Here is a 17,898-nt window from a genome sequence, read left to right as displayed (position 1 = left end):
CTGAGCCCCGCAGAAGCCACATGTGTAAGTCATAAAAACATCACTTCTGGTTTCCCTCTGGAAACTGGAAGTAGCTTTTTTCAGATATATCGGCCATTTTGAGCCCCACAGAGGCCACAGGCGGGCATGCATGGCCTCTGCAGGGCTCAGAAAAGCCTTCAGAGGTGAGGCTTTCATCATACAGATGAGGCATCATCATGGGGCATCATCCTACAGATGATGCCGTGTAACAACAGCGGCACTTAACAACGGGGATCAAGGAATGCTAACCTCTGTTGGCAAGTTACTTTCCTAGAACTAACATTGCAATTCTTCTTCTTCTTTAGTATTTGTACTGTGTGGTGGTGGGGTCCGCTATTTTGGAACAGAGTTGTCATTTCTCTCGATTGTAGACTTGGTCTGGGTATAGGCAGGTGATTTTCATGTCGCCATGTAGCGTGTCAAGCCAGTGCTGCTTTGGTCATTACCATTGATCTCCAACTGAAGACCCTTCTGTGTCAGTGTATCACTGTTGGTGCGCAGAACGTGGCTGTACCATTGAAGCTGGGTTTCTCTCAACTTGTCTTCGATTGGAGCAACACCATAACGCTGCCAGATGTTGTCATTGTGGACATGGTCAAAACGAGTGATACCACGGATCCAACACAGCATCTTTGTCTCTATGACACCACGGCGACATTCTTCTTCCCTTGTCACCTTCTCTGTGACTGCACCCCCAACACAGGAAGCAGTGCATACCCCATAGGCACAGCAGCACCGGCACTGGAAAATTGGATAGGATTGGGCCCTCAGTCGGCACACAGCTCTTGCTAGACTGCCATAACAGTAGTAACTGAGTCGTAGTAAAAGGAGTGAGACCAGCTGCTGTTAGAATTGTGGCAGACGGGTTTTGCCTAGAGAGAGAACAAGACGGATTGCCTAGTGAAAGTAGGTTTCTTAACTGACTTTAGATTCCTTTTTGTTTGCACAGATGCTGTGGGGTGAACCAGCTTTCATGGATCCCTCTGGATTGCAGGAAACTGGTCAGGTGTCAGCAGATGCCAGAATGCATTTCAAAGTTTGCAGGTTCATTATGGAAGCAGGTGAGTAGTTTGCTGGACTTCCTATGTCGTTTATAGTTGGACCTATTCCTTTTAGACAGGAATTCCTTCTGTCCCTGCAAGAAAGGAGGACTGAATTGAGAAGGGGAAATATGTATTCTGAGGAGCCACTATCCCAAGAAACAAAATAAGAACAAGAGCAGCTATCCCAATCTGTGCAGGACTTGAGAGTCTTGCCTGATGGGCTAGAGCAGCGATCACCAAACTTGTGACTTCTGTGTAATGAAAAAGCCCTCTGTCAGGGTTAGAGCACAACCATGATAGAATTTGCAGGCCTGAATAAGGCAGGGCTGAATGTATTCCATGCAGCCTATATGTAAAGTGCTGAGTCATCATGACACAGGGTCCCAACGCACTGTAATGTAACTGTATGTGGCTGATGCAATCACAGGGATGAGATCATGCATCTCAAGACAGGGCGTGGTAAGAGGATGATGCAACACCCATCCTGATTGGCTCACAAATCCTTATAAGGAAGGCTGTGAGAAACCTCATTTGTGGGTTGTTGGTGGTCGTGGAAAGTTGTGTGTGGTGTGTTCTTTGCTGTATCCTCTTTGCTGCTTTGTCTATGCTGCTGCTGCTGTAAATATTTGTAAATACAGACTTAATTGGTGGTGCAACTCTGCCTGTCTATTCTCTGCTGGGTTGCAAGCCCCATCCTTGAAGCTGCATTCTGCTACTCTGCCTGATAAGGAGAAACTCCCTCCTCGACAGGTTATGGACCCAGAGCCAGCAGCTTCAAAGCTACGCTGAGGCTTTGCACCCGGTGAGTTGATTTATGTTGTAAGCCCAGGAGGGGCAAGGATGTTTGGGCAAGCTTAAGATGCAGTCTGTTATGGCAGTGACAGGGTTTCCCCTATGCCGTCTGAATGGCTCTGATTACTCAGCATGGAGTTATTGGATGGAACTGTACCCCCAGAAAGAATTGCTGTGGGGGATTGTGTCCAATGCTCCTGAACAGCTGGAGGAGGAGGAGGAGGACTTGAGGCAAAATGAAAAGGCACTGGCTACAATTGTGTTGTACTTAGAGGACAACCAATTGATTCATGTGAAGGGAATCACCTCTGCCAGCATTTACTGGGAGGCTGCATCAACTTTATGTCAGAGACTTTGTTGTTTCTAACATAAGCCTGACACAAAAATTGTACCAGCTTCGCCTTCAGCCGGGAGGCTGTGTGTCAGACCACCTGCAACTGATAAAGCAGACTTTCCAGGAGTTGGAAGAAAAATATATTTACTTCCCTGAGCTGCATAAAGTTTTTATCATCCTGAGCTCGCTTGATGAATTGTGGGATATGCTTGTTACTACTCTGGAGGTCCTGCCACAGCATAATTTGACTCTGGCTTATCTTACCGATTGGCTGCTTGAAGAAGAGCAAAAAAGAGCAAACAATCTGCTTGTCCGGAGCAAAGGTGCCAGTGATGTCCCAAGGCCATGTGAAACTACAGTTCAAGCTGCAGAGAAGGAGATGTCCAGAGTGCATGTTGTCAAGAGGTACTACAGATGTGACTCAAGCAACCACCTGATAAAATTCTGCAAGGCAAGGAAAGCCAAAGCCCCAGAGAAGAAGAGCTTCACTTCACAGAGGAGGACTGGAAGGATCCAGGTCGCCGTGGTGAAAACAGCAGACGATGCTCAAGACATGTGGCTTGTTGATAGTGGTGCCAGTCAACACATTGCAAATGATCCAGCCTTATTTGCTTTGTTGGAACCCACAGCCTAAGGACATGTGAACTTGGCAAATGGGGTTTGCTCCCCTGTGCAGGGTGAGGGAACAGTGTTTGTACCCTGTTTGGGTAAGTCTTTAACAGGGGTGCTTTGTGTTCCTGCCCTTCAGCATAATTTGCTTAGTGTCTCTTACCTTGACCAGCAAGGCTATTAAGTGAATTTCACAGGGGGTGTGTGCACTATAAAGAAAAATTGAGAAAGTTGTGCACAGGGCACCATTTTAATTTGTATGTGCTAGAGGCTGTAGCCAGTAATAATTTGACCCAGGCTACTTTCAGAAACCAGCCACCACATCATAATTGTATTCATTTAATGCACAGGAGGCTGGGGCGTGTGGGTTTTAAGATGCTGCAGAAGACATTAGTGTGTACGCAAGGCCTTAGCCTAAATGAGTGCAAAACCTTTTTGGATTGCACAACTTGCAAACAGGCAAAATCAAAAGTGTACCCAGTGAGCAAAAAGAGTACTAGACAAACAAACCATCCTTTTGAGCTAGTCCATGCCGATTTAATTGGCCCCATGCATGAAACTTATGGAGGGGCAAGATAGTGGATGATGATACACTGGTGATAGTGGATGACTATACACGATATGGGTTCTGCTATCTCTTAAAGGGAAAGGATGAAACATTTGAGCAGTTCTGCCAGTGGGTGAAGTTTGTGCAGGTTTGGGCAAAAGGTAGCCCAGCCCTAGACTGACTGTGGGTCAGAATTCATGAATGCCAGATTTCAGGCATGGCTTAAGGAAACTGGGATCAAACACAGATGCACAAGTCTGTATATGCCTGCTGAAAATGGGGTCGCGGAACATAGAAACGGGTGGTTACAAACCATAAAGGATACCCTCCTAGCAGATCCAGGGCTTTACCAATTGTTTTGGGAAGAGGCTATGTTGACTGCTCATTACCTGGTCAATCGCCTGTGGACATCAGCAATTAATCAAATCCCATACCAGGCACTATATGAGATTAGCCACCCTCCTTATCTCACTTGAGAGTTTTTGGTTCAGATGTGTGGGTGCATATCCATAAAAGGCACAAAGGCCAGCCCAGGGCACACAAGTTGACCTTTTTGGGCTATGAGCCAGGTTCAAAGGCTTATAGGCTTACTGATGGGAGTAAAGGGATAGTTATCTCCCGGTCTGCCAACTTCAATGAACAGGCACGGCTGGAAAAGAGTAGAAGATTCCCAAGTATTTCTCCCAGTCAGTGAAAATCCTTCCATGGATGGTCAAGATCAGTTGCTTAGACAACCAGATAAGGCAGGCAGCCCTCTCCAGCTTCAGGGTGATGAGGAGGAGTTGTTAACCCCTCAGTCACCAAAATTAGAAGAGGAAACTCAGGAAATTGAGGAACCAGCTCTGAGGAGATCTCAAAGAGCTAACAAGGGGGTACCATCCCAACGTTTTACTTTTGGAGAAGTATCAAGCTGTAATGAAGGAGTAAATGTTTATTAAGTTTCCTGTGAACCTCAGACATACCAGGAAGTGTTAAAACTACCCAAACCAGAGAAAGAGAACTGGTTAAAAGCTATGCAGGAGCTCCCAAGTTTTCACTGAGTGTAAATTGCCTGAGGGGCACAAAGCCCTGGGGAGCAAATGGGTATTTAAGAAAAAAGTTTCAGCAGATGGCCAGACCCAGTATAAAGCTAGATTAGTCACCCAAGCATTTGCCCAGCTAAAGTATCCTCAGTATGATGAAACTTTTGCACCTACAGTAAGAGGTGAGGCTGTTAGACTTGCATTAGCCATTGCAGCCACAAAAGGCTGGCATGTACATCACTATGACTTTAAGACAGCTTATCTGAATAAGCACTAAATAAGAGCTGCACTAAAAGAAACTGCCTACATGACCCAAGCCTCAGGATATGAGAGTAAAGAACCAGGCACAGTATACAGGCTACAGAAAGCTCTATACCAGGGGTGCTCACACTTTTTTTGGCTCGAGAGCTACTTTGAAACCCAGCAAGGCCCAGAGATCTACCAGAATTTTTTTTACAATGTTCGCGCCATCATAACATATAACATTTATGTGTACAATGTATGTTGGTGTACCTTGAGCCCCACTGAGTTTAACAGGACTTACTCCTGAGTAGGCATGCCTAGGATTAGGCTGTGAGGCTGCAATCCTAGCCACACTTACCTGGGAGTAAGCCCCATTGAGTACAATGGGCCTTACTCCCGGCGTTTCCTCCCAGAGGCACCTGAAGGGGGGGTCGGCACTCCGCGATCTACTCATTTTGCCTTGCGATCTACCGGTAGATCGCGATCCACCTATTGAGCACCCCTACTCTACACGGATTAAAACAAAGTGCCAGGAATTGGTACAAATGTTTGGACAAAGCTCTCAAAGAGATGGGTTTTGTACCAACAAGAGCTGATCCTTGTGTTTATTCAAAAGGCTCTGGAAATGAAAAAAAATTATTATATTGGCATTTGTTGATGATATCTGTCTGATGGAAAAGGAAATTCAACAGGTTAAGCAAGTTGCCAGCCGGGCCAATGCAAGTGTTGAGGAGGAAGCTGGCACAGAGGCTTATGTCAGCCTATGCAGACCAGCGCTTCTCTAGAGGAGCGCTTCTGAGGAGCGCTTCTCTAGAGGAGGCGCAAATGTGCCTTATGGCATGTTTGTGACCCTCCTGGGCCAGCACAAGGGACTTGCGGTGGCCCAAAGGTGCATTTGGATTGCGCCCAATAACAGAAAAAAATTCACCTTATTAGCTCAAGCCTCTGTTTTTATCAGTGGGGGGGAAGGAAGCTGCCTTCTGGAGCATTTGTTGAACTCCACTTTCATCAGATTGGGACCATTCTGGTGGCCTTGCATTCCCCTTTGCCTGACCTTTAACATGAGCCAAGGCATGTTTGCTTACTTGTGAGTAAACATAAATGTATAGCTTACAGCCCAATCCTGAGCTGCCCAGGGTGCAGGGCTGCAGCAGTGCCAAAAATGGCTGCCACCACATCCTATGCACCTCATGCAGCTGCCAGCGGCACCTCGGGAGGAGACTTTCGTCCCCTTCCCCTGGGTAAAGGGAATAGCCCCGCAATGGGGCTACTTGATTCACCGCTGACCAAAAGGTCAGGTAAAAACCTGGTGAGGTAAAAGCCTCCATATCAGGCGCCAAGCCCAACATAGAGACCTTGGAGCCAGTGGAGCGGTTCAGCACCGGCCAGCACTGGGCTAGCACTGTCGCTTGCCCAGCATTAGGGCTTGCAAATGTGCTTTTTGGCTTGTTTGCAACAGTGTGCGCCAGCGGTAAGCCAGTACACCGAGCTTAGTTTCACTTTCCATCAGGCGCAATAGATTTGTCAGCTTGGAAGGAGGGACTTCCAGCTCAATGTTTTTTGGGGATTGCATTCATTTGATTGGAACCATTCTGGTGGTGTCGGATTCCTCTTGGTTCGCCCTTTGCAGTGGTCTAAGTCACGGGCACCAACTCATGAATAAATGTGCGATGTGGCTCTATTTCACTTTCCATAGGGCTCCATGCACTTTCCTTCTTAGCTATCTGCTTGTCAGTTTCAGCTTTGCGACCCACCATCAGGCCACAACCCACCAAGTGGATCGCGAGCCACAGTTTGAGAAACCCTGGCCTAGCACATGGGTCTCCAAAGTATGGCCTAAGCACCATATCCGGCCTATGGAGTCTGTTCATCTGGCCAGTGGAAACCCATCAGACCCTTGGTTTTCAAGGAGGACCTATGGAGCTGCCTTGTAACGAGGAACAGTGTGTAAAAATTCCCCGCACTTGCAACATTCTTCAGATGAGAGCCTGGAGTTTCTGCAGTTGTTCAAAATTACTGCACTATCCAATCTCTCCACCCGCAACCCATACCATGTTAATGCATCTCTTGCTGTTCAGACACTTTGTGCATCCTGTTCCTGCATTGCCACCCTTGGGTTCTTTCACTCTCTCCCCTTCCCCCTCCTCTTCAGTGTCGCACAACCTCCACCAACATCTTTTTATTTTTTTCCACGTTTTTATACTTCCCATCCTTCAAGTGAAGTACATAGTTGTACAAGTGGTATATACCGAATGGTGTAATAGCTCCTTCCTTCCTTTTATCCACACAACAGCGGCATAGCTGGAAGGTGTGCCACCCCAAGCAGGTAGTGATCACGTTGAGAAACCCTGACCTAGAACATGGGTCTTCAAAGTACAGCTCATCCAGCCCAAGGAGACCCATCAGCCCCCTGGTTTGCAAGGAGATGTTCTATTATTATTATTATTATTATTATTATTATTATTATTATTAACAGTATTTATATACCGCTTTTCAACTAAAAGTTCACAAAGCGGTCCACAGAGAAAAATCAAATAACCAAATGGCTCCCTGTCCTAAAAGGGCTCACAATCTAAAAAGATGCAAAAAGAATACCAGCAGACAGCCACTAGAACAGACAGTGCTGGGGTGAGGTGGGCCAGTTACTCTCCCCCTGCTAAAAAAGGAGCACCCACTTGAAAAAGTGCCTCTTACCCAATTTTCTTCCCCCCTTTCCCTCTCTGATGTATTTATTTAAATTTTAAATTTAAATTTATTTTTCTGGTCCTCGATACTTTGTCAGGTTTATGGCATGGCAGTTTAGGGATATCTTTTTTATTTTGGAATGGAGAACCAGAAATTAATGGAAAGGGCCTGGAATATTGTTGCTGCGAACAGACCTCTCCCACAGCTGCCACCTTTAGTGGTTGTGGCTGAAGGGGGCTTCAAGGATAGGGCTGACATTTTGATGCCTGAAATAGAAAATCCAAATCCATCCTGCCTCCCAGATACGCAACAGTTAACAGAGGGGCACAATCCACAGGGAAGTTCTCCTGCATGAGCCTCGTTGATATGAGTGAGAGCTGTGCAAGGGCACTGCAGGGCCCTCGGTACAGCTCCCATTCATGTCAGTGAGGTGAACTTTCCAAAGGATTGTACAGTAGCTGCCCTCCCATATCCGTGGACTTGGTTTCAGTTATCTGTGGTTCGCAAATCCCCCCCCACCGTTATACTCGGAAGTAGTCTTTCTTGCCCTCCTGTTGCTGTCTCTTGCCTTCCTCTCACTGTCTGCCTCCTGTTGCCGTCACACTCAGGACTTCTGTTGTAGCCCTCCAACCCACTTACTGTTAGCTTCTGCCATGAGAAATGAGTCATGAAAGCAATGCTAACAGGAAGCGGAAAGTGAGAGGAAGACAAAAGATAGCAACAGGAGGGTTGCAAACAAGACAGATGAGTCCTGAGCGCAGTCAAGCAGCACACCAGAATGCCAGCACACCAGTGCAACAGTAAGTACTGCGTAAGGTGTGCTGCTATTGGCAGTTTTGTGTATCTGCAGCGTTGGTGGGAACATAGCCCCTGCAGATACAGGGGGACTACTGTATCTTCTGGATTAGAGTTGTCCAACTCCCATTGTTTTGTCCTTTAACAACATTCAGTATATGTTGCCTGAGAGAGCTACCTCACTGTTGCCTCTGGGTGAAGGATGTGTTGCATCTAGCTTTATTTCCCCTTCCTCTTGATAGAGTTCCAGAAACCTGCTAGCTGTATCTCCTTTGCAACAGGTGTGAAACTGGGCTTGCACTCCATCCCTGTTGCTACTGCGTGCACCATTTATCACCGGTTCTTTACGGAAGTGCCTCTGGAGCCCTATGACCCCTACCTAGTAGCAATGGCTGCCCTTTATCTGGCTGGGAAGGTAGAAGAGCAGCATCTGCGGACAAGGGACATCATCAATGTGAGCCACAGGTAACTGGTAACTGGAGTGCAGGACTTGGCATGTTAAGAATGTATAGCTACATGGGCACAATATGAGATGTACAGTCTAGTTTCATTTAAATCTATAATGGACTGGTATCCAAGGGATTTTATACACTGAATGTTTTTGCACACTTATTCTTTTGTTTTGCTTGCGCCAAGCCCTTTTAATTTCAGTGAGACATTTTTCTAAGTTTAAAGTGTTCTGATGAATCCAGCAAAGGGTATATATGGGCCAGGATCCTGTTTCCAATGGTGATTTGCTAGATGCATCTAGGAAGCCTGTAAGTAAAGCATGTAGACCACTACCTTCCTCAGTTTATCCCTCCCAGCTGTTGTTACTGAGAAGTATACTGCTCTGAACGTGGAGCATTTAGCCATCATAGCCAATAATTTTTGACAGATCCAGCCTTCATAAACTTAATTCCCTTTTATAGCCAACAGCTATCCTCTAATCTTGTGGCAGTACATGTCCTAAGTTAGTTCTGTGTTTTATATGAAGATAAACACACAAAAGAAGTACAGGTGTGCCCCCTTATCCGCAGGGGTTCTGTTACAGAACCCCCCAGGAAATAGCTGAAATTGGGGATATGGGCAAAGGCCTGTCCCTGTGGCCTGGACCCTCCAGAGGCGAGGGGAGCCCGGCTCCCCTCGCCTCTGGAGGTGCCTCTGAGCTCAGCCAAGGCCACAGACATCTGTCCGCGGACTCTGCTGGGCTCAAACTGAGCTCTGCAGTAGAAATAGCACAACTTCCAGTTTCACTGAGAAACTGGAAGTGATGTTTTTAATTATAAGGCATTGGGAGGCCTGGGGAATACCTCCAAATGCCTTGTAAAGCATTAAAAACTCACTTCTTGTTTCTCAATACTTTGCTTAGCCTACTTTATTTTACTTAGCACTTAGTCTATTTTAGGCTTGGGCATGCCCAGTGAGATTTTCTTGACAGCAGATACACACATCCTCTTTGTGTTATGTAATGGAAGTGTTTTGAAAGCACTTCCATTTATTTCAATTTTCGGTATTTTTCTCTGTTCTCGCACACAGGTACTTGCATCCCCGGAGTGATCCCCTGGAGCTGGACACTCACTTCTGGGAGCTGAGAGATAGCATTGTCCAGTGTGAGCTGCTCATGCTACGAGTGCTCTGCTTTCGTGTCTCCTTCCAGCACCCTCACAAGGTCAGGCCAGCATAGGGCTTAGCTGGGAAAGGGGTGCATGATTTGCTTGGGAGTTACAACTTTGTTGTTCTCTCTTTAGCATAGAATCTGAAAACAGGGACTCATCCTTGTAGCTCCAACTTCTGAGTTCAGTCACCCAGATGGGAGTAGGTTAGAAAAGCAAGTCAAGGTTCTAGCCCAATGAAGGGCAGGCGAATGTCTTGGCAGGGGTGAAAGCATCCTTAGAGTCTGTGGTGGAGACAGTCACTAGCAGGATGAGCTAAGGCAGGCTGGGAGTACCATTCTTGGGAGAGAGTTGGATTGGATGCTAGGGCAGTAAGGTCTAGAAATGTGTGTTGGAATCAGTAAAGTTTGGGAGAGATCTGCGTTCAAACCCATCACTAAAGCTCATTGGGCAAATCATTCTGTCTGCTTTATTCTTGCAACAACCCAAGATCTGTGTATAATCCTTTGTGCTCTGAAGAGAGGAATAGAGTTCATCACGAAAATATGCATTCATTAGAATGACAGGTATATTTTTTATCCTCCCCTAATTATCGGGTCCACTTCCGAACTTTGATAAGTCTCTTGGACTATTTTGGAAATCCAGAATTTGGCACATCTTCCTAAATGGTCAGCCTTAGGGTTCACCTGGATTAAAATACAAGAAGCTCTACCTAAAATCTCTTGTCAGATACCTGTGGACCATTATTGCTGGAAAATACAAACTTGACCCATTTTCTCACCCTGAACTAACACTTTGGGCTAGTCCTGAATAAAAAATCAGAAGCTTAAGTAAGTCCTTTTTTGGAAGAGTTGGGCTGACAGAAATTTTTACTCTAGATAGGATGGTTGATGGTGATCAAGATGATGATAAAAAAAAAGAGTTGTTCTTTCACTAAACTGAATAGTAAATATGATTTACCAAGCCCAGTCAAATGGCAATATTTGCATTTATAGCACTTATTAGCACATTATTAGCACTTATTAGCACGTTTGGCCCAGCCGCAATTTTAGCTTCTCAGACGTCTTTAGTCTTAGATATGCTTATTGAATCCACTAAGAAAAGGAAACCCAGAATATTTTTATACAAACTTTTAATCACTGAATAAATATGACCTTACTTGTCTCCAAGATTTGTGGAATCAAGAACTGGAATGTCCCATTTTATGTTATCAGTGGAAAATAGTGTTAGCAAATATAGCTAAAATATTAATGAATTTTACATAACAATTGATTCAGCAAAAAATCTTTTTCAGAGTTTACTGGACTCCAATACATCTTTTTAATAAGGGACTAACAGCCCAATCCTATCCAATTTTCCAGTGCCAGTGCAGCCATACCAGTGGGGTGTGCACTGCATCCTATGGTGGGGAGGCAGTCACAGAGGCCTCCTCAAGGTATGGGAACATTTGTTCCCTTACCTTGGGGCTGCACAGCAGCTGCACCAGTGCTGAAAAGTTAGATAGGATTGGGCCCTTATTAAAGAAGCTAACTGTTGGCATTGTGGTGAATCTGAGGCAATAATTCAGCATATGCTTTAGTTTTGTGAATTATTCAACCTATTTGGACAGTGGTCCTTAGCTGCAGTAGTCAGTTGAGTCACTAGGGTTCGCGTCACCCAGTGTGGGATGCCAGCATGTCACCCCCCTTGCAGTGGGCGGGGCAACACCCCAGGTGGTGGGCGTGGTGATGTACCATCACCCCGCCCCCACTGGTTTTTTGTCTGTACCTTTTGATAGAACAAAGATAGAACACATTCTGCATGAAATTAAGCATTGATTGATATATAACTTGATGGCATTATTTTTCCAAACTGTGATTTTAGTTATTTTGGTTACTAGTGGTGTCACACACACACACACCCTGGGTGTCAACTTACTAACACCTTATTGCAACAGTTCTCAAACTTTTAGCACTGGGACCCACTTTTTAGAATGATAATCTGTTCAAGACCCACCAGAAGTGATGTCATGGTGGAAGTGACATCATCAGGCAAATTAAAATAAATAAGTATAAATAATTAAAGTAAAACAAATAAATAAGCAGAAGCCAGCACTGTTCCACCAAGTGAATTTCCTCTGTAGCCTGCCTGCAATAACTCCCCCCCTCCAAAAATCAGTAAAGTTTTCAGCATTACCCAGTGCCCAGTTCAATTTAAGAACTTCTGTTTAAACCAGATCTCTGTCAGGATCCACCTGGCTTTGCAAGTCTCAGAAAAGTTCAGCTGAAGCCTCTGTTTTGATCTTTTTTAGTGGAGGGGGGAGCTGCCTTCTGGGGCATTTGTTGAGCTCCAGTTCCATCAGATCAGGACCATTTTGGTGGCTTCACATTCCCCTTTACCTGACCTGACCACCAGCCAAGGCATGTTTGCTTACTTGCGAGTAAATGCAAACGTAAGGCTTAGTTTAGCTTTCTATAGGGTTCGATACATTCATCTTGGAGGGAGGGACTTCCTTCTTGGGTCTTTTTTGGGGGCTTTCCGACAGACTAAGAGGTGGCACAAGTCCAAGGAGACCCATAGGGGAGAAGGCGCCTTACCCAGAGGTAAGGGAAAAAGTTTCCCCTTATCTCTGGCTGAGCCACTTTTGGCCCCTATCCTGCTTTGGATACAGTGCAAGCCTCCTGGCTTGCCTGTTCCAGCGCAGAATAGGATTGCATCCTTAGATGCTTACTGCTGGCATACTGCTTTCTTCCTTTTATAGGACACTATAAGCATGCAAGCTTATAGCATGTGCAGACAGGCTGCAGGCAGCCAGAATGCTTGAAGAGATTAGATCTAACATTAGCAGGAAACAGGAAGTAAACTGCTTTTTGTTAATGTGTGACCTAATCTCTTCAAGTATTCAGGCTCCCTGCAGCCTAGGTGCATAAGCTATAAGCTTGCATGCTTATAGCATCCTGTAAAACATTCGTTTTCAAACTGGTGGGTTGTGACCCACCAGTTTGTGTAAAGGCCCCCCGTCCCTTTAAGGGGCAGGGGAAGGGGACTGTTCCAAACCTCGGGGAGGGCTGTGCAGGGCTTCCTGCACCTCCTACAGCCTCCAGCAGCCCTTCCTACTTAAATATAAGTGAAAGCACCCCTCCTCATCCCCCCCTTAGCCCCTCCCACACAAAGACTTACTGAGGGAGTAAAGTTCCCTCAAAGTCTGAGAACCACTGCTGTAAAAGGGAAAAACATATCCTAGTGGTAATCATCTAAACCAGTGGTTCTCAAAGGTGTAAAGGTTCCCCTGTTCCTTTAAGGGATGGGGGAAGGGGAGAGGCAGGGAAGCCATCCCCAGGATCGTGTCCATTGGGGGGGACGAGGGGGGTGCTTGTGACTTACTTTCAGAAGGCAGGGCTGCAGGAGGTGCGGGGAGCCCTGTGCAGCCCTGCACAGCGCTCCCCCAAGGCTTGGAACTTTCACTGAAAGTGGGCACAAAGCACTTCCGTTTTGCAGGAGGTGCTTTGCGCCCGTTTTCAGTGAAAGTTTCAAGCCTTGGGGAGCGCTGTGCAGGGCTCCCCGCAGCCTGCTGCAGCCCTGCCTTCTGAAAGTAAGTTACAAGCACCCCTCTTCACCCCCCCCTTAGCAGCGTGATCCTGGGGATCGCGTTTCTGCCCTAGACCCTCCCCCACAAAGACTTACTGAGGGAGTAACTCTTCCTCAAAGTTTGAGAACCACTGATCTAAATGATGTTAATGGCCATAGAGATAGGGTTCCCTTGTATCTGTGGTTTCCGTATCTGTGGGAGCGGGCCTGGAATGGTACCCCATGGATATGGGGGGGCTCCTGTAGTTGCATATATAATATTGTGATTATATTGTATTATGTTGTTCATTAGTTTAAAGATGGGGGGATGATAATACACATTCATGTTGCCATCCCAAATTGGTGCAGTGGAGTGGCTTTAGCATGGGAATTGGACTTGGGAGACATGAGTTCGGATTCCCATTCAGTCATGAAGCTCACTGGGTGACCTCGGGATAGTCATTGTGCCTTGGACTAATGTACCTGGCAGAGTTAGTATGATGTTTAAGTAGAAATAATTGTGCGATTCTACCATCCATAATGAAAGGAGATTTTGTATTCCTTGAGTTGGAGCAATGGTTCCTTTGAATTTTGTATATGCCTTTATCCCCATTGAAATCAATGTGCCAGGAATGTTGATAATAAAGAGTACCCCCATGATTTCAAGTATTCTTAACAGCCGTTCTTCATTTCATGCAGTACCTTCTTCACTACCTGCTGTCCTTGAAGCACTGGATGAACCGGCATAGCTGGGATCGGACCCCAGTGGCCGTGGCAGCATGGGCCCTGCTGAGAGACAGCTACCATGGGCCTCTGTGCCTGCAACATTCACCGCAGCATATTGCTGTTTCTGTCCTTTACCTTGCCCTGCAGTGTTATGGGGTGGAGGTACCTGGTGATGCTGAAGCCGAGCAGCCTTGGTGGCAGGTAAGGGAGAGGTGGGCAGGTAGCCACTGGCTGAGGATCTATGTGTTGGCCCAAATCTGGATTGTGGTCAAAGCTACTGTTTGTAATGTTATCTGTATTAAGATGAGGATATGTTGCATCATCAACTTAGGTGTTAGAGTGGGAGAGGTAACTTGGCACTCTTCAGGAGTCTACAAATTTAGAAAATAGACTTTGTTAAAGATCTTCTTCTTCTTCTGCTTTAATGTGACCATTTAATGAGGCCACGAAACATTTAGGCATCAAGACTTGTGTGAATTCTAGGGAAGAGAAATTCCTACCTCTTTGGTTGGGGCTGGAGTCAGCACCTGGTCAACCATTAAGGCTGGAGAAAGAAAAACAATTGATGGTCTTTGGTTCCCATGGTGTATGTCCAAGACAATTTCTTTTGTTCCTATTTTGCCTCTGGTCAAGCAGGTTATGGTACAGAACTCTGCAAAACCTATGTCCCAAATGCAAGGGCAGGATAAATGTATGCACCATGGACACTGAATTTTGTTTCCAGCTGCCATTGGCTTTCTGCAAAAATTATTCTTGGTCTCTGCCTTTGTTACAACTCAGTTATGTAGAACCTTTTCTTCCTAACTGGTTTTCTTTCCTCCTAGATGTTCAGTGAAGATCTCTCCAAGAATGTTATTGACCAAATTGTCTTGGACTTGATACAGATCTACACATTGGACACAGAAATATCTTAAGCAAATCTGGGCAATGAAGACAGAGTTCCATGTTCCAATGTGCCAAACCAGCTGATCACTCAAGCTGGAAGGAAATAGCTGATCGCTCAAGGTGGTAGCAGTGCCCCTACCTAAAACGAAAGGCACCAGATCCTGTTTCCTGCTTCATTTGAGCCATCTAGACAGAGAAAACTGGAGTGAGTTTGGCTTCAAGGCTTGGTAAAGATAGAACACAGCTGATGCTGTTCTGTGGTGTCCTTGAACCACGGTTCTTCCAAGTTGGAGTCAAGACTAGAGCCAGGCAGCCTAATCCTGAAGCCAGCGCTGAGCCTCAGCGCCGGCTCTGGGCATCGCGAATGTGCCATAAAGCACATTCACAGCACCCAGCAAAAGTGGGTGCTGGGCCAGTGCCAATTGGCGCTGAGCCTCAGCACCATGAAGAGGATGCCATGCTGCTACCGGAGGTAAGCAAGACCACCGGGCAATGGCACAGCTTTTCGGGGTGGGGCAATGTGTGGGAAGGGTGGAACTGGGCAGGGGGAGGGGAAGATCAGGCCTGCAGGGGGGTGTGGAGACAGCAGCAGCATCTGCCGCCACATTCTGAAACCCCCCCCCCCCCCGTGAATCGGGCATCTCAACACAGATCTCTTTGACTCTGCACCTGTTGAAACACAGGCACAGAGCCAAAAAGACACATTGCTGCCAGCTGCTGTCTGCCAAGGGGAAGGAAGTGAAAATTCTCTTCCCTTGAGGAGATCCCATTTCTGGCAATTCCACTTCTGGCAATCCTTGGCTTCCCAGACTAATGAGTTACAGCCCAATCCTGAGCTGCCCGGCACGTGGGGCTGCGGTGGTGCCAAAAATGGCTGCCGCCACATCCTGCACACTCCGGGTAGCCGCTGCTGGCTCCTCGGGAGAAGGGGACTTTCATCCCCTTCCCCCGGATAAAGAGAGTAGCCCCGCGATGGAGCTAATTGATTCACCACCAACCCAAAGATCAGCAGGGAGTGTCGGGCGGTGAGCCCGATGAGGGGTCTCTAGATTTGGTGGAGCAAAGCTCCACCGGTCCCACCTCCCTCCCTCCCCCGCCCCTCCACTTACTTCTCTGCTGCTCAGCGGTCTGCACAACTGCTGAGCGGTGGAGCTCTGGTGGCTGCCCGGCAGTAGCCCAGCGCTGGCCAGCACTGGGCTACTGCTGGCACTAGCCCATCAGTAGGGCCCACAAACTTGCCTTATGGCACATTTATGACAATGCGCGCCAGCAGTAATCCAGTGTACACTGTTCAGGATTGGGCCCTTAGGCTTGGCTAATTGTTCTTCATGGCCCAGATTAGTCAGGAAACCAATTTCATAGATGCTACTTCTCTCTTGCAAAATCCTAATGTACCATAATGTTATCAATACAGAAAAGGTCAGCTGAAGTGTGTTCTGGGGTGATCTGGAGGGTGGGTGGACTGGGGTTTGTTCATAAGTGGACAAGTCATATGCAGTTGTGAGGACAGAGCAGTCTTCCTGCTTCAGCTTTAGTGCTGGCTCTGTCTAACAACAGACATCACTTTCCTTTTTCTGCAAGATTGTGATAGGAAGTGGTGGCTCTGACCCCTTGTTGTTCTGTAGGCCTTAAACATCCCTATTGTTGATTCATCTTCAGTTCATCAGAATTTAAATTCTGAGGAGTTGGACTTGTATGAGATTAGAACCCACAACAGTCAGAAATATAGTTAGTTAGCATGTCATGAGCAGAAATTCTTGTCTTGAGTGAGGAAAGAGGATTTGGAACATGCAGACTGGTGTGAAGCAGCAGGTGAGTAAAAACTGAAATGTACTCAGTGGGAGTCCAAAGAGCCTTTTGAGGAAAGTAACCCTTCCCCTAACTGACAAAATCCACATGAATACCATAACCTGGTCTGAGGAGTTAAGCAGAATCTGCCCACGTACTTTTAGAATTTTCTGTGTAACTACAATGGCTAGAAACTTGTCCTCATCTTCAAAGGAGTTCTTGTATGGAAAATCCCAGAGCTGTGTTGAAATAAAAGTGGATAAATCTATCTCCATTCTTGTTTGTTTTTGTTTGCATGCATCAATCTGTTAACATGTCTTAGTGAGGTGGATTTTTTTATGCACAGTTTGGAATTTTGTGTGTGGTGTTCAGGGTGAGACTGGAAAGATCTGCAACTAGTTGCAAATGTGGGGACAAAGTCTCTATGGGATTGAACAGCAAGGGGGCATGAGGCTGTTTCAAAAGCTACACTGAGTGAAGTAGTTTCTTCCATCCATTAAAAGTCATGCCAAGATTCTCAATATGATTTCTAGGGCAAAATGTGTATGTTTTGCCCTAGAAATGTTTTGCCCTGTTTTCTAGGGCAAAGAACTGACATACAGATTTGCCCCTCAGAGACCCAAGATTGTCCATAGCTCACTGTTAACTTGGTACATTTACCAAGTTTGCTGCTACTTAGTGTGTGGAATGGCTTTGTACTTTTATGAGGAGCTGCCATTGTATTTTTCAAGTGTGTCCAGCCATGAGAGATAGAAATGTAAACTCCATTATCTTGAAATTCTCAGGATACTGGGCAATGTCCTGGACTGGAAGTTAAAGTTGTAATATTAAATGTAAGAAGTCTTACAAGAGGAACAAAAATATTTCTCAGGATACTAGAACTCTGGTTCAGCCAATTAAACTGAATGGCATTGGATTCAGGAAGTATTTTAACTGTATTTTGGGCAATGCGTAAAGAAATTCATTGCCACAGTATGTGGTAAAAACATGTAAGCATATTCATGGCCAAGGAAACAAGTTATTTGAGGTTTTGATGTCTTTCTAATCTGGGTCCAGCCATGACAATAGCCCTAGTCATGCCCCCTGTTGGAATTGGTCTGCACCAACTAATTGGGCATCCAAGTCCACTGACCAAGTCAGAGGGCCAGTAGGGATGTCCAGGTTGTCATAAACTACCTAGTCAGATGGAGTAGTGACATAGTCAACTGTAGGTTTCTTAAGATCAAGTCCAAGGATGCTTGGATATGTTCATGCTTGGCTTTCTCAG

The 17,898-nt window shown here is 46.1% G+C and overlaps 1 protein-coding gene across 2 annotated transcripts; it reads left to right on the top strand.

Moving 5' to 3' along the window:
• The first annotated feature begins 975 nt into the window (after nt 1-975).
• On the top strand, nt 976-16,899 carry CCNQ (cyclin Q). 2 transcript variants are annotated; one of them, XM_066615923.1, is made up of 5 exons: nt 976-1,082; nt 8,373-8,556; nt 9,610-9,742; nt 13,932-14,159; nt 14,783-16,899. In XM_066615923.1, the coding sequence occupies exons 1-5, from the start codon at nt 995-997 to the stop codon at nt 14,870-14,872; spliced, it is 723 nt and encodes a 240-aa protein (XP_066472020.1). In that variant the 5' UTR covers nt 976-994; the 3' UTR covers nt 14,873-16,899. The 2 variants fall into 2 exon arrangements, with proteins under 2 accessions (XP_066472020.1, XP_066472019.1); XM_066615922.1 differs by having other exon boundaries at nt 8,334-8,556.
• Nucleotides 16,900-17,898: the final 999 nt, after the last annotated feature.

Source organism: Tiliqua scincoides, chromosome 2, assembly GCF_035046505.1.
Source record: "Tiliqua scincoides isolate rTilSci1 chromosome 2, rTilSci1.hap2, whole genome shotgun sequence".
NCBI lineage: Eukaryota > Metazoa > Chordata > Lepidosauria > Squamata > Scincidae > Tiliqua > Tiliqua scincoides.
Note: the sequence above shows the minus strand (reverse complement) of the source record. Positions and strands in the feature narration are given on the sequence as shown.